Genomic DNA, 13,427 nt, shown 5'->3' on the forward strand with positions numbered 1-13,427 from the left:
TGTTAACATATAAAGCCTTAAACAACTTGGGGCACCCCATATGTCCTTGCCTGGTCATTGTGATCCTCAGAAGGAGGATTTTTTTATGCTTCTGTGTGGCTCTGAGGTTCGCCATACGAGTGTGTAAACTAGGGGTGCTCCTAGATCCAATTTTGTCACTGGAGGTTCAGGTGGGCTTGGTGGCTAGGAGTGCCTTTTATCAGCTTTTACCAAGTGCTAGGAGCTGTTCATTTGGAATCACCCCAGGTCAGACTATTTGTCCATTTAGCCTAGTAGCTAATATTCTGAATATCAGTGGCCCTCTGGAAGAGATCTTGCAAATCATCTGCTTCCAGATCATTTTTGAAACTAGAGGCGCTGGGGACTGAACTGGGGACCATTTCTATGCAAAGAACTGAGCTACAGTCTCTCCCGTCTCTTGATACCTGTTACCTCATACAGCATTACTGGCACATCCAGCATTTGCCTCAATATATCAAGAACAGAAGAACCATTTTGGAAGCGCCATCATGATCGGCTCTCAAATTTGTATTTTTTTTTTTACTTACTTTGTTTCATTTGTGTCATATTCTTCTACTCTAACTAGACTCTTTCACTGTTTTGTTTTGCAGAATAATCATTATGGGAAAGTACCTGGTGACCTGCTTGATAGCAATTCTCTTTATTCTGCTGCAGACTGATGTCATTGTCTCCGTTTCCAGAAAAGGAAGCAGCAGACCCAGTGGTAGGAGTAGTACAGGGAGCCACCGTAAGCCTAGAAGAGTTGTATATAAGCCTATGAAACCTAGCAAACCTGCATATCGCCCTAACAAACCTGTATATGTACCAGACAAACCCGTACGCAATGAACCTGTCCGGCCTCCTCACAGCCCTGCCAATCCCCCACCGTATAATCCTGCCTACCACGCACATAATCCTGTGAACCCCCCACCATATAATCCTGCCTACCTTCCACATATTCCTGTGAACCCCCCACCATATATTCCTGTGAACCCCCCACGTAATCCTGCCTACCTACCGCATAATCCTGTGAACCCTCCACCATATAATCCCGTGAACCCCCCACATATTCCTGCCCACCCACCACGTAATCCTGTGAATCCCCCACTATATAATCCCATGAACCCCCCACATAATCCTGTGAAACCCCCACCGTATAATCCTGCCTACCTCCCACATAATCCTGTGAACCCCCCACCATATATTCCTGTGAACCCCCCACGTAATCCTGCCTACCTCCCACATAATCCTGTGAACCCTCCACCATATAATCCCATGAACCCCCCACATAATCCTGCTCACCCACCACATAATCCTGTGAACCCCCCACCATATAATCCCATGAACCCCCCACATAATCCTGTGAAGCCTCCACATAATCCTGTGAACCCGCCACATAATCCTGTGAACCCCCCACCATATAATCCTGCCAACCCCCCACGCAATCCTGTGAACCACCCACATAATCCTGTGAACCTCCCACGCAATCCTGTGAACCCCCCAGATAATCCTGCCTACCCACAAAACCCAGGCTATCCCCAACGCAATCCCAGTGACCCCCAAAACCCTAGCTGGGCCCAATATGATGCTAAGCCTTGGAAGCCAAAGCCACCCAAGTCCAAGATGAAGCATATGGCAGGGGCAGCCGTTGCGGGTGCTGTGGTGGGTGCTGCCGGTGGCTTCCTCTTAGGTCGTGCCATGTCTAATATGCATTTTCATTTTAACAACCGTGCGGAGGAACGGTGGTGGCATGAAAACCGCAACCGTTATTCTGATCAGGTTTACTACCCAAGATATGAGCGGCCTGTTCCAGAGGATGTCTTTGTGAGAGACTGTTGGAATATCACAGTGAGAGAGTTCATCGAGCCCAGTGGGAACCAAACTGCAGATGAGATGGAAACCAGGGTTGTGACGGAAGTGGTACGTCAGATGTGCATCGAGCAGTATCATAGCTTCTCAAGCCATGCCGAAGGAGGCAGCGTTGGCCGTCATGATAGTAACCCAGTGGAGCCTAAGCCAACCCAACCTGGCATGAAGCATGTGGCAGGAGAAGCCGTCACAGGCATCGCGGTGGCATACGGTGGAGGCTACCTCTTGGGCAGCCCCTTGTCTGAGATGCATTTTCCATTTAATGACAGCGAGGAGGAATGGTGGTGGAAGGAAAACCGTGATCGTTTTACCCACCAAGTTTACAGCCCAAAGAACAGCCAGTCTCTTTCAAAGGATGATTTTGTGAGCAACTGTGTGAATGTCACAGTGCAAGAGTACGTCAAGCCCAGTGGGAACCAATCAGTAGATGAGATGGAAACCACGGTTGGGACACGAGTCGTACATAAAATGTGCACCGAGCTGTACCATAGCTACTTAAGCCTTGCAGATGAAGGCAGCTTCGTCAATTCTAATAATAAGCCAGAGCAGCCTACCCCACCAGCCAAACATGAGATGAAGCATGTGGCAGGAGGAGCTATCACAGGCATTGCAGCCGAGCCCTATGGGGGCTACCAGCGCAACAGTGCCATGTCGAGTATGCATTTTTATTTTAATGTGGTTAATGCTCTATGTCTCTCCAGCCCTTCTGTACTTATATTCCTCATGTTGTTCACGTGTTCCTGATACCCTGAGGTTGTACTCCTTAAGCCTCCATTGTGTTGTTGATCTAGCGAATGTCCAGAACGCATAAGATCTACATAAAGCAACAGATTTGTGGAGAATACATCTTGCTTCCGTATCTCTCTCTCTCTCTCTTTGGTGGAGTGTCTTTAAGAGCTGTTACATGTGCTAAGTATGAACGAACTGAGGCTGCCATGCTCGCTTACTCCTTTAGAACTGCCTTCAGACTGCCTGCTGTTTCAAAATTGGAGGGAAAAAGGCCACTTTCATAGTGACGGGCGCAAACCAATATGAATCAAAACAATGTCCATATTCATTGCTCATCAAGCCTAATTTAACAGAACATAAGCATGAAAACATAATGGAAACACTGGAAAACATATCCTTTGCCAACTAATTCCCACTGCACAGACGTGATTATCTTTAAGGGCATGTTTTATCATGCAGTATGCCATTTTTTGCATGATTCCTCTGGCTTTAAGAGAAAGAAAGGATTTCCCATATCTTGCATTGCTGAGTGACTTCCAGTATTAAGTGATGTGTAAGGGGTGGGGGAAGAGGAAACACAAGTGACTCAGGCTTGCTGTTGTCCACAATGCAGCACAATGTGAAATGTTCATGCCTGCCTCTTCAGCGAGCTGTGCAAGCTTGCCCCGTGTTCAGAGCATATGCATCTCACTACGATGGGGAAAGAGAGATGTGAAAGTTCCACTATGGGCGTCTCTTAAGAAGGGTGGATAATCCCCCCCCTATTTTAAGCTGCTTTGTGTGCTGGTTTAAGCAAACAAAAGAGAAAAAAAAGCAGAAGCTGGCTATTAAACGCATAAGTGGAAGTACAAGTTCCTTCTCACATTACAAAATGTGTGAAGTCACTTGGGCGCTCCTTGTTTCATAAAATTCAAGGAGAAGAGTCTTGTTAGCTTAATGCAACCAGGCTCAAAGTGATTAAAATTTGGGGTGGGGATGGAAGACTTTGTCCACGACAGGGGATGCTGCACTCCCATTTTAGACCCTTCGCAAATGTGGCTGCTGGGCAGAGAGATGGGGAACATCGTGGGTTGTGTGAGGCTCATGGGGATAGGACGCATGGAACAGCCCACATCAGAGCCATAAAAGCCATCACCTGAATGTGCCCTACAAACTGCATGATCCATTTTCATAGGCTTTGGCCAATTGATAATAAACCGGTTGTCTGTGGCACATACATTTTCCCAGAAGAGGCTTGTGTTTGCCCTATAAGATCACACAGCACTTTATACCTTGGGAAAAGTTATGTTATTGGGAAAATTGAGCACGGTGAAAATCCACCTTAATTAACCTGTTCAGGCATATTGCTGCTCCACATTCTAATTGTGACAGTACCTGATGTCTGACAGAACATGGGTATCCAAGTTCCTGTGTGGGGCAGGATGGGGGCTTCTTTTCTGGGCCTCAGCAAAAGCATCAACTGTTGAAAAGTGTCTTTCCTAGGGTAAAATAATAATAACTTGCAGTAAGGACAGCTCATTTTCTTGACTGTAAAGTAAAACTGAAAGAAACTTAACCTAAAGAATTGTATTGGTCTACTGTGATTTCCATGTCTTAAGCCATATAAATAGAGGTACAAAAGAAAGATGGGCAGATTGAGAGCATAGTTAAACAACAGGAGGTGCATAAAGCATTCATCAACCGATGAATGATAACATTCTCCAGCAGTACTACTACTGTATCTCCTCTTCCTTCTCCTTCTTGACTGAGACATGTTTTGCATGAATAAAGACCAAACCATGATTGGATCGCCCACTTTTCTTTCTTTTTTTTTAAAGTTGATAATAGCCCTTTAGTCGGTGTGTGGGTAGGTGGATTAGCTCAGGTCTTTGGCACCAGAGGAGAGGGTTAACCCTTTCCTCCTATGCTATTTCCCCAATTTAACCTCCCTGTGCCCAGATGTTACCTGCCCCATGAGGGAAAACATACAGTTCTCTCCCCCTCTCTTAATCTAATAGCAGCATTGGTGATGGATGGGATTTAAGTTAGAGAAATGGCATGGTAGGAAGGAATTGACCTCCACACCCCATAATGCCACATTCCTGATTTTCAAACATTTGCAAGGAGTGGCTAATTGCCCGTCCATCCGTCTATCTCTGTCTATGTATCTAGCATCTGTCTGTCTGTCTGTCTGTCTGTCTCTCTCTCTCAGCTCTGCATTTTAGGAGGAAAAATGGAGATGAGTGCACTAGCTTTGACCCTCTCTGTTGCCGTTCTCGTTGCCCTCTACATGTGGTGGATGACTCTATACTAGGGAAAATCCTCCTCTTTCTGTAATTCTCTCTACGCAGGGGAAAGCCTGTCTATTGAGACTATGGATTGTGTAAATTCCATTCTGTCTGTGCTTTGTGGATTGTCAGGTGCTTTTTGTTCTGTCGTTCGCCCACAGATGGGATCAGATTTTTGTTTCTGAATTTGCGCAAATTCACATTTGCAGAATTCCACATGTGCGAACATTGCACAAATTCCCCCCAAATGCACATTTCCACACTTTAGCGTATGAGGGAAATGCACATTTTTGGCCAGGTTTTTTAAATTATGTGCATTTTTCTACGACAAAATTTGCATAACATTCTAATTTAGAAAACCAGTCCGCAAGTCTGTGGAATCCACCGGAAAGGGGAAAAAGCAGTCCACTGAGGAATCTGCGGGTCAGATTCATGAAAATCTTAACTCATTTGGGTTCATTGTGGATTTCCCTGACATCCCCAGTTTAGGCTCTTCCCCTGGTTCTGAACTGCAGAGAAAGCCTCTACACAGAGAGGAAGCTTTTCCCTGCACACCTCATGGAGGGCTCCCCTTCCTCGCATGCCAGAGCACCTGCTTTGCATGCAGAAGGTCTCAGGTTCAATCCCTGGCATCTCCAGATATGGCGGAAAAACTCCTGCCTGAAACCCCAGAGAGGTCAGTCAGTGTTGACAATGCTGGGCTAGATGGACCGATGGTCTGACTTGGTATAAGACAGCTCTCTAAGTTCCTAAGTTAAACTATGCTGTATACATGAAGAGGGTTAATCTATCTATCTATCTATCTATCTATCTATCTATCTATCTATCTAATCATCATCATCATCATCTAAGCTATCATCTATCTTATCTATTTGTCCATCCATCAGACAAAACCTGTGGATGAGCCTGATCCTGGATCTCCCCTATCATGGTGTCCGTCCATTGGCTTCTTGATGTGTGTCGGTTGTTTGGTCTCTCCTATCATTGGCTTCTTGATGTGTGTCGGTTGTTTGGTCTCTCCTATCATTGGCTTCTTGATGTGTGTCGGTTGTTTGGTCTCTCCTATCATTGGCTTCTTGATGTGTGTCGGTTGTTTGGTCTCTCCTATCATTGGCTTCTTGATGTGTGTCGGTTGTTTGGTCTCTCCTATCATTGGCTTCTTGATGTGTGTCGGTTGTTTGGTCTCTCCTATCATTGGCTTCTTGATGTGTGTCGGTTGTTTGGTCTCTCCTATCATTGGCTTCTTGATGTGTGTCGGTTGTTTGGTCTCTCCTATCATTGGCTTCTTGATGTGTGTCGGTTGTTTGGTCTCTCCTATCATTGGCTTCTTGATGTGTGTCGGTTGTTTGGTCTCTCCTATCATTGGCTTCTTGATGTGTGTCGGTTGTTTGGTCTCTCCTATCATTGGCTTCTTGATGTGTGTCGGTTGTTTGGTCTCTCCTATCATTGGCTTCTTGATGTGTGTCGGTTGTTTGGTCTCTCCTATCATTGGCTTCTTGATGTGTGTCGGTTGTTTGGTCTCTCCTATCATTGGCTTCTTGATGTGTGTCGGTTGTTTGGTCTCTCCTATCATTGGCTTCTTGATGTGTGTCGGTTGTTTGGTCTCTCCTATCATTGGCTTCTTGATGTGTGTCGGTTGTTTGGTCTCTCCTATCATTGGCTTCTTGATGTGTGTCGGTTGTTTGGTCTCTCCTATCATTGGCTTCTTGATGTGTGTCGGTTGTTTGGTCTCTCCTATCATTGGCTTCTTGATGTGTGTCGGTTGTTTGGTCTCTCCTATCATTGGCTTCTTGATGTGTGTCGGTTGTTTGGTCTCTCCTATCATTGGCTTCTTGATGTGTGTCGGTTGTTTGGTCTCTCCTATCATTGGCTTCTTGATGTGTGTCGGTTGTTTGGTCTCTCCTCACCTCTTCAGATTTGCCAAATGCCCTGTGGTGGTGGTGAAGTTCTCACCGTTTCTGTTGTGAGTGTTGCTTCTCTATGTTTGTCATTCATGGGTCTGGGTACAGTGTGGGGTAGGAAGAAAGAAGGAAGGCTGGGTTTGAATTCAAATACCTCAGCACTTGAACTGGCAGGCCAAAGTAGAGTTGGTGGGTCTGTGTTCTCCTGAAGGATGTAAACAGCTCAGTATGGGGGATGAATCCATTCTGTCTCACATAATTGGAAGCTTATAGTTCCCTGTTTGAGAACTGAGGAGAGTACATAACTATCCTCTTAGGTCAGTGCAAATCCTAAAAACATTTGCAGACATGATGGATGTAATGACGAGCCAAAATTGCTGAGAATTCTGGCTGGCTTCCTCTGCTTGGCTCCTCCCACCAGTGGGAGTGGCTAAACTAACCAGATTCTAATGAGGAAGCAAAAGCTTCCTGTTACATCCAAACCCTGACTTGTTAGTCCCCAAAGAAACCAGGAACCAGAAACTAACTTCAGACCTTGGCTTCAGATACTGTTTTGGTAGGCAAGTGACAAACCAGGAGACCAGGTTCAGATGGAATGGAAAGTTTCTGTTTCCTCATTAGTTTCTGGTTAATTGACCTGGTCTGCTGGTGGAAGAAGCCATGCAGGGGTGATTGGGCAGTTTGCATGAGTACGTTGCTCATGAACAAAAAGCCAGAATTCAGGCTTATTATTACATCCAAACACAGCCAATGTGTAGAGGGGGAAGAAGAGTTCAGGGGTTCAGTTATAAGATGTTGGCGACGCCGTCCAGAGGACCAGGGCAGAATTTGTTATTGCATATTTGTTATGGCTGTTTGATGCATTTACATTCCTTTAACTTTCTGCAAAAGCCCCAAATAAAGCCATGCCTTGTTTAACATCCCAGCAATGTATTTTTGTCTTACTTTTGGTGCTGTCTTGCAGATTAGCCAGGGACTGAAATTTTGGTCATCTAGCCTGACCAGCTGTATATTTCAGAGCAGGGTGGCTACTTACGAATCACCAAAAAGGATACTAATCTGCATAAAATCTGCCTGTGCTAATTTATATGTGTCGATGCAATTTTAGAAAGGATTATGATTCAAATACAAATACGGTACAGCTCACCATTGAGTGGAAGACTGTGACCAGGTGACCTGTGTGCCTTGCTCAGTCTGCTAACCAGATGCTGTAGATGGGCACCTTCTAACCTTCCAACCCTATGATTCTATGATTCTATGATTCAAGGCCCAGCTCTTCCTTCTGATGATTCTTTACATTTAAACTGGACTTGGACTGGACAGCCCTTCAAATACAGGACACCTTCAAAATAGAGGACAGTCCTCAGACAGCCCTTCAAATAGAGGACTGTGCTCTGTAAAAGAGGACAGATTGCACCCTATTTCAGAGGACTAAAACAACCTCATCAGAAACACCTTTTGGGGTCTTGGACTTAATTGTGTGGCACATGCTGTTCTCTTTGTAAACCGAGTCTGTCGTTCATAAGCAGACACCTCCTAAATCCTTCCCCTTTCATCATAAGAACATCAGAAGACCCATACTGAATCTGACCAGAGCTCTAACTAGTCCAGCATTCTGTTCACAAAGTTCACCAGCTGCCTGTGAGAAGCCCACAAGTTCGGCGTGAGTGCAATACCATCCTCCAGCTGGTGTTCCCCAGCAACTGGCATAAACTGAGGTGTACTACCTCTGACAATGGAGGTAATATATAGCAGGGGAGGGAGGGCAAACACTTTTGGTTCAGGGGCTGGATCCCTCTCCCCCACCCTGACCAAGCCAGCAGGCCAGATGAAGTCCAGGGGCAGGGCCCCACTTTGAAACCCCTCCTCGCCCATGACAGCATCCATGCCACCTACTTAAAAAAAAACAAAAAACCATTGTTGGTGCAGTGAGAGGCCTGGAGCTCCAAGCCTCTCTTTGCATGGAGAAAGAGACTTGGCCAGGGCTTGCAGGAACCCCCAAGTGGGGGTGCTCCTTCCCATGCCACTCCCATTCCATTTGGGGGTTCCGATTGCCTGCTCCTGCAAGCTCCCACAGAGTAGTATGGAGGAATCCCCAGTTTATCTCTGATCTTTTCCCCATTGTGCCGCTTGCCCTCTGATGGGGGGTGAGGGGTACAAAGGGGAATCCCTTTCTTAACTCAGATTGGAGATAGCATGGGGATAACTCTCTGGCAGGGGGTGGGGCCTTGGGAGGGGATGGGGTTTTAGGAGAGCAGGGGGTGGGGCCAGTGGAGGATGTTCTACCTTCTCTGGGTCAGATTGGGCTCCAGCCTGGCCCATGGGCCAGAGGTTGCCCTCCCCTGACATATAGCAGTCATGACTAGTAGCCTTTCATAGCCTTATCATCCATGATGGATAAGCGATGTATTAACAAGTATGAGTGAGCTCGCAGGCTGAAGGAATGTCTGATATCAGGGTGTGTGAAGCAATCTTGATGGGCTAGAACTAAATTCATTTCTCGCCTTTGAATGATCAACTCTGGTTGGCTGGAATAAACCTCATCTCTGCTAGCAATGGCCAACAGGGTTTAGCCCCGGTAAAATGGGTTTGTCCCTCCACCTGCCTGTCAGACTACATCTGTTTATTAAAAAGGTGAGTCCAGAAGATTCAAAGAAAGCTTTTATTTGCTTAAAACAGCCTTCCCCAACCTCGTGCCCTCTAGATGTGTTGGGATACAACTCCTAGCATTCCTGGACCATTGGCCATGCTGGCTGGGGCTGATGGAAGATGAAGTCCAGAACATCTGGAGGGCAGAAGATTGGGGAAGTCTGGCCTAGAAGAGCTTGCTCTTGGCTGAGAGATTCCAGGAGGAGAAGGGATGGGTTCCATCAGGGGTTGGTTTCCTGCTTCTTGGATCCTTTGTCTGAGACACCACCAGTGAGCTCACCTCCATCATTAGAGAAGGGCTGAATCTACACATAGCAGTTATACCGTTATCATACTGGTATCTTAACTATTGGTACACATGACACCAATGGACACCAATAGTTATGATAACGGTATGATAACCTATGTGTAGATTCAGCCAAGGCTTAAGCAAAGGAGTTTTTTTTTCTGCAACCAAGCTGGACCTCCTACTCGGACAACACCATGGGTCAGACAGTTCAAAAAGCTTGCAGTGTTATGCTTTGCCCCTCCACCCATTCTTTTTTATATTTCATGCCATGGAAACTCTGATTTCCTACAACAAATTCAGTTTTACCTTTTGATTGCTTTCTGTGCATTACGGGTTCACGTTTCACCCACCCATGCTACTGCAGGTGAGGGGGGCAGCGGCAAAAAGGCCCAGGAATAGCACTGGGGCTGATACCGCAGCATCCTTTCTTTCTCTTCCTCCTCCATTTTATCATCAGAGGCCAGATCTATACTTTGTGTCATATGACGGTACCATCATGGTAACGCTATATCCCTCTTGCGCATTTATACCTCACAGGACACACAATGACATTTGTTGCAGTATATTGGATAATGTGGAATAAAAAGCAGGAAATAACACTACAAAAGCGGTATATCGAATGTGTAATGTGCCCCAACAGTTAGCGCACTTCAATACCGCTATAAAGCAGTAGTGTAGATCTAGCCCCTGTGAGGTAGGTTAAGCTGAGACACAGTGACTGGCCCAAGACCACCTATAAGAACATAAGAGCATAAGAAGAGCCATGCTGGATCACGCCAAGGGTCCATCTAGTCCAGCATTCTGTTCACACAGTGGCCAACCAGCTGTTGGCCAGGAACCCACAAGCAGGGCATGAGCACAACAGCATCCTCCCAGCCATGTTCCCCAGTGACTGGTGTACATAGGCTCACTGTCTTTGGTACTGGAGGTAGCACATAGCCATCAAGATTAGTAACTACTGATAGCCTTTTGCTCCAGGAATTCGTCCAACCCCCTTTTAAAGCCATCCAAATTGGTGGCCATCACTACATCCTGTGGTAGCAAGTTCCATAGTTTAACTATGCACTGTGTGAAGAAGTCCTTTTATCCGTCCTGAATCTCCCACCAATCAGTTTCATAGGAAGACCCTGGGTTTTAAAATTTTCAGAGAGGGAGAAAAATGTCTCCGTATCCTCTCTACACCATGCATAATTTTGTAGACCTCAATCATGTCTTCCCTTACCCTCCTTTTTCTAAACAATCCCAGCTGTTTTAACACAGTTGTAACCACCTATTGAGCTTCATGGTTTAGTGGAGTTCTAAATGCGGTTCTTCCTGATCCTAGACAAACACTCTTTAACTCCTACACTGGCTTAGAATGAGCACCAAGGCTTAGAAAGAGAAAGGGTGCTGCTGCGTATTGCCAATAAGAAGGTTGAAGACATATTATTCTGCCTGAGCGCACTGCAGACAAGATTTTGGCCCATAATTAAAATAGCTGCCTTGGACATAAGTAATGGAAAAGTAGGGTATCAATGTCATTAAATAAATCAGAAGCAAAGGTAGCTGTGTTATAAGAAAAGTCCAAAATCCGTATTAGGTCAAAATCTTTATTAGGCCAACTCAAAGTTCAGAAAATAGTGTCTAAGCTTTTGTGTTTTCTCAAAGTCAGGGGAGAGGGGGAGGAAAAAAGGTGGCCGATGCTGGAAGCTATGGGATCTGCATTTTGTCAGAGTCTTAAGACGGAATGTAGGAGGAGACTGCAAACATTACTTAAGTCCTGGGAACAGTTCTACATGCAACCTGAAACCATCACAGCACGTAAGCCCTATTCAGGCGTTCGAGGGGGTGTGTGCTAGTCCTGCCTCCCCCATTGTCACTCTCATTGTGCTGACTTTGTGAAGAGGAGAGCCACCTCTGGCCATGGGGCTATCCACGTGATCCAGAACACTGATTATCCATGGACAGAGGAGCTCTCTGCTTCTGACAGCTGCCCTCCAGGCATACAGGGTGATGGACAAGAGGGGCAGGGCTGGAGCACTCCCTCTCCTTGTGTGTTTAAACAACACACTTTATCGAACACCTGAATAGGGCTCACACTGAGCCTAATCTGAAAGTCTGCAACCTCCTCCCACATTCCATCTTAAAGCTTCGTGACTAAATGCAGACTCCACAGCTTCAACATCAGCCACTTTTTTTCCCCTTCCACCCACCTTGCTTTGTTTCCCAACAAAATGGATGAAGAACTCTGGAAAACCCCAAAGCTTGCACACTGTTTTCTTATGTAAATACTTTCTATGAGGATGCATAGCCTAATATTATTTTTAGCCACTAGTTTGCTGGAGAGAAGAGAGGGGAAACTACAAAGTTGGACAGTCATGCCCACTGTGAACATAGCCAGTGGTTAGAGTGTTGGATTGGGACTCAGCAGACCTGGGTTTTAGTCCCCACGCAACCATGAAGCTCACGTGATGTCTTTGGGTCAGTCACTGATTCTCAGCCTAACCTACCTCACAGAGTTGTGAGGGCAAAAGGGAGAGAGGAGGAGGATCATGTATGCTGCCTTGGGCACCTTGGAGGAAGGCAGAATATAAAAGTAAGAAACAAACGAAATGGCCTTATATTGAACCAGATTCTTGGTCCATCTAAGTCAGCATTATTTACTATTACCAAAAGCAGCTGCTTTTCAGAGAGGGCCCAGGTCTAGGTTAGAGGGCCCCTCAGCAAAGTGCCTTCTACTGGGCCCCCTCCTATGTCAGCAGGCCCCTGATCACAGGCTGACCTGGGGGCAGTGGTGGGGGGCAGCTAGGAGACTCCATTTTAAATGTCCCACACTGAATGTGACATGGTGTTGCCCTGGAACACTGTGGGAAATTTAAAATGGTAGGTTGCAGACCCAGGGCAGGTGTCAGTGCCAGAGAGCCCTGTTGAGACACGGGGGCTTAGTAACCTGGAGACTTCAATTGGTGCTGAATATAACCACCCAGATATTGGGGGGTGGGTCTGCTCATGAGACACCATTACTATGCCAGCTGCACTGGCTGCCAGTGCATTTCTGAAGCCAATTTAAAATGCTGGTACTAACCTTTACAGCCTTAAATGGTTTGGGCCCAAGTTACGTGAAGGACTGCCTTTTCCTCTACCAGCCTGCCCACACTCTGAGGTCATAAGAAGAGGTCCTTCTTACCTGCTTGCCACCAAGGTGAGTACAAGAGAGAGGGCCTTTTCAGTGGTGGCCCCACACTCTGGAATCAGCTTCCATCAGGGCTTCATCAGGCCTCTTCTTTTTAGATCCCCAGGAAGACTTTGAAAACCCACCTGGGTTTGTTGGCCTTTTCATAGTCCATGGGCCGCATACTTTATTGTTAAGTCTTTCTATATTAATTCAACACTTTTCTATTGAATTTTAATTTGTATTTGTTTGGCATTGTTTTTATCTTGTATGCCATCCTAAGAGGGTTCTACCCTTAAAGGCATCCTAAAATTAAATTTAAATAAATAAATAGCTGCCCAAGCATGCCAGTTGCTGTCACCAGGCTTGCTTCAAGATCTCATACCTAACTCTTCTGTCTTTAACTGAAGATGCCAGGTACTGAACCTGGTATCATGTGCATACAAATAATGTGTTCTGCCCTGAACATATCTGGTCTCTGAGAAAACACATACTCATTGTGTGCGCATATGAGGGAGAGAGAGTGTAAACTAAAGTTACAATGTTAAAAACAAACCCAACACAAACACATG

The 13,427-nt window shown here is 45.9% G+C and overlaps 1 protein-coding gene across 1 annotated transcript; it reads left to right on the forward strand.

Moving 5' to 3' along the window:
- The first annotated feature begins 761 nt into the window (after positions 1-761).
- LOC146340626 (uncharacterized) lies at positions 762-7,686 on the forward strand. The gene has a single exon (XM_084803928.1). The coding sequence runs from the start codon at positions 778-780 to the stop codon at positions 2,611-2,613; it is 1,836 nt and encodes a 611-aa protein (XP_084660054.1). The 5' UTR covers positions 762-777; the 3' UTR covers positions 2,614-7,686.
- The last annotated feature ends 5,741 nt before the right edge of the window (positions 7,687-13,427 follow it).

The sequence above is a fragment of the Heloderma suspectum genome, chromosome 6, assembly GCF_057233095.1.
Source record: "Heloderma suspectum isolate Gila_16-S chromosome 6, 16-S_ref, whole genome shotgun sequence".
Taxonomy (NCBI): Eukaryota; Metazoa; Chordata; class Lepidosauria; order Squamata; family Helodermatidae; genus Heloderma; species Heloderma suspectum.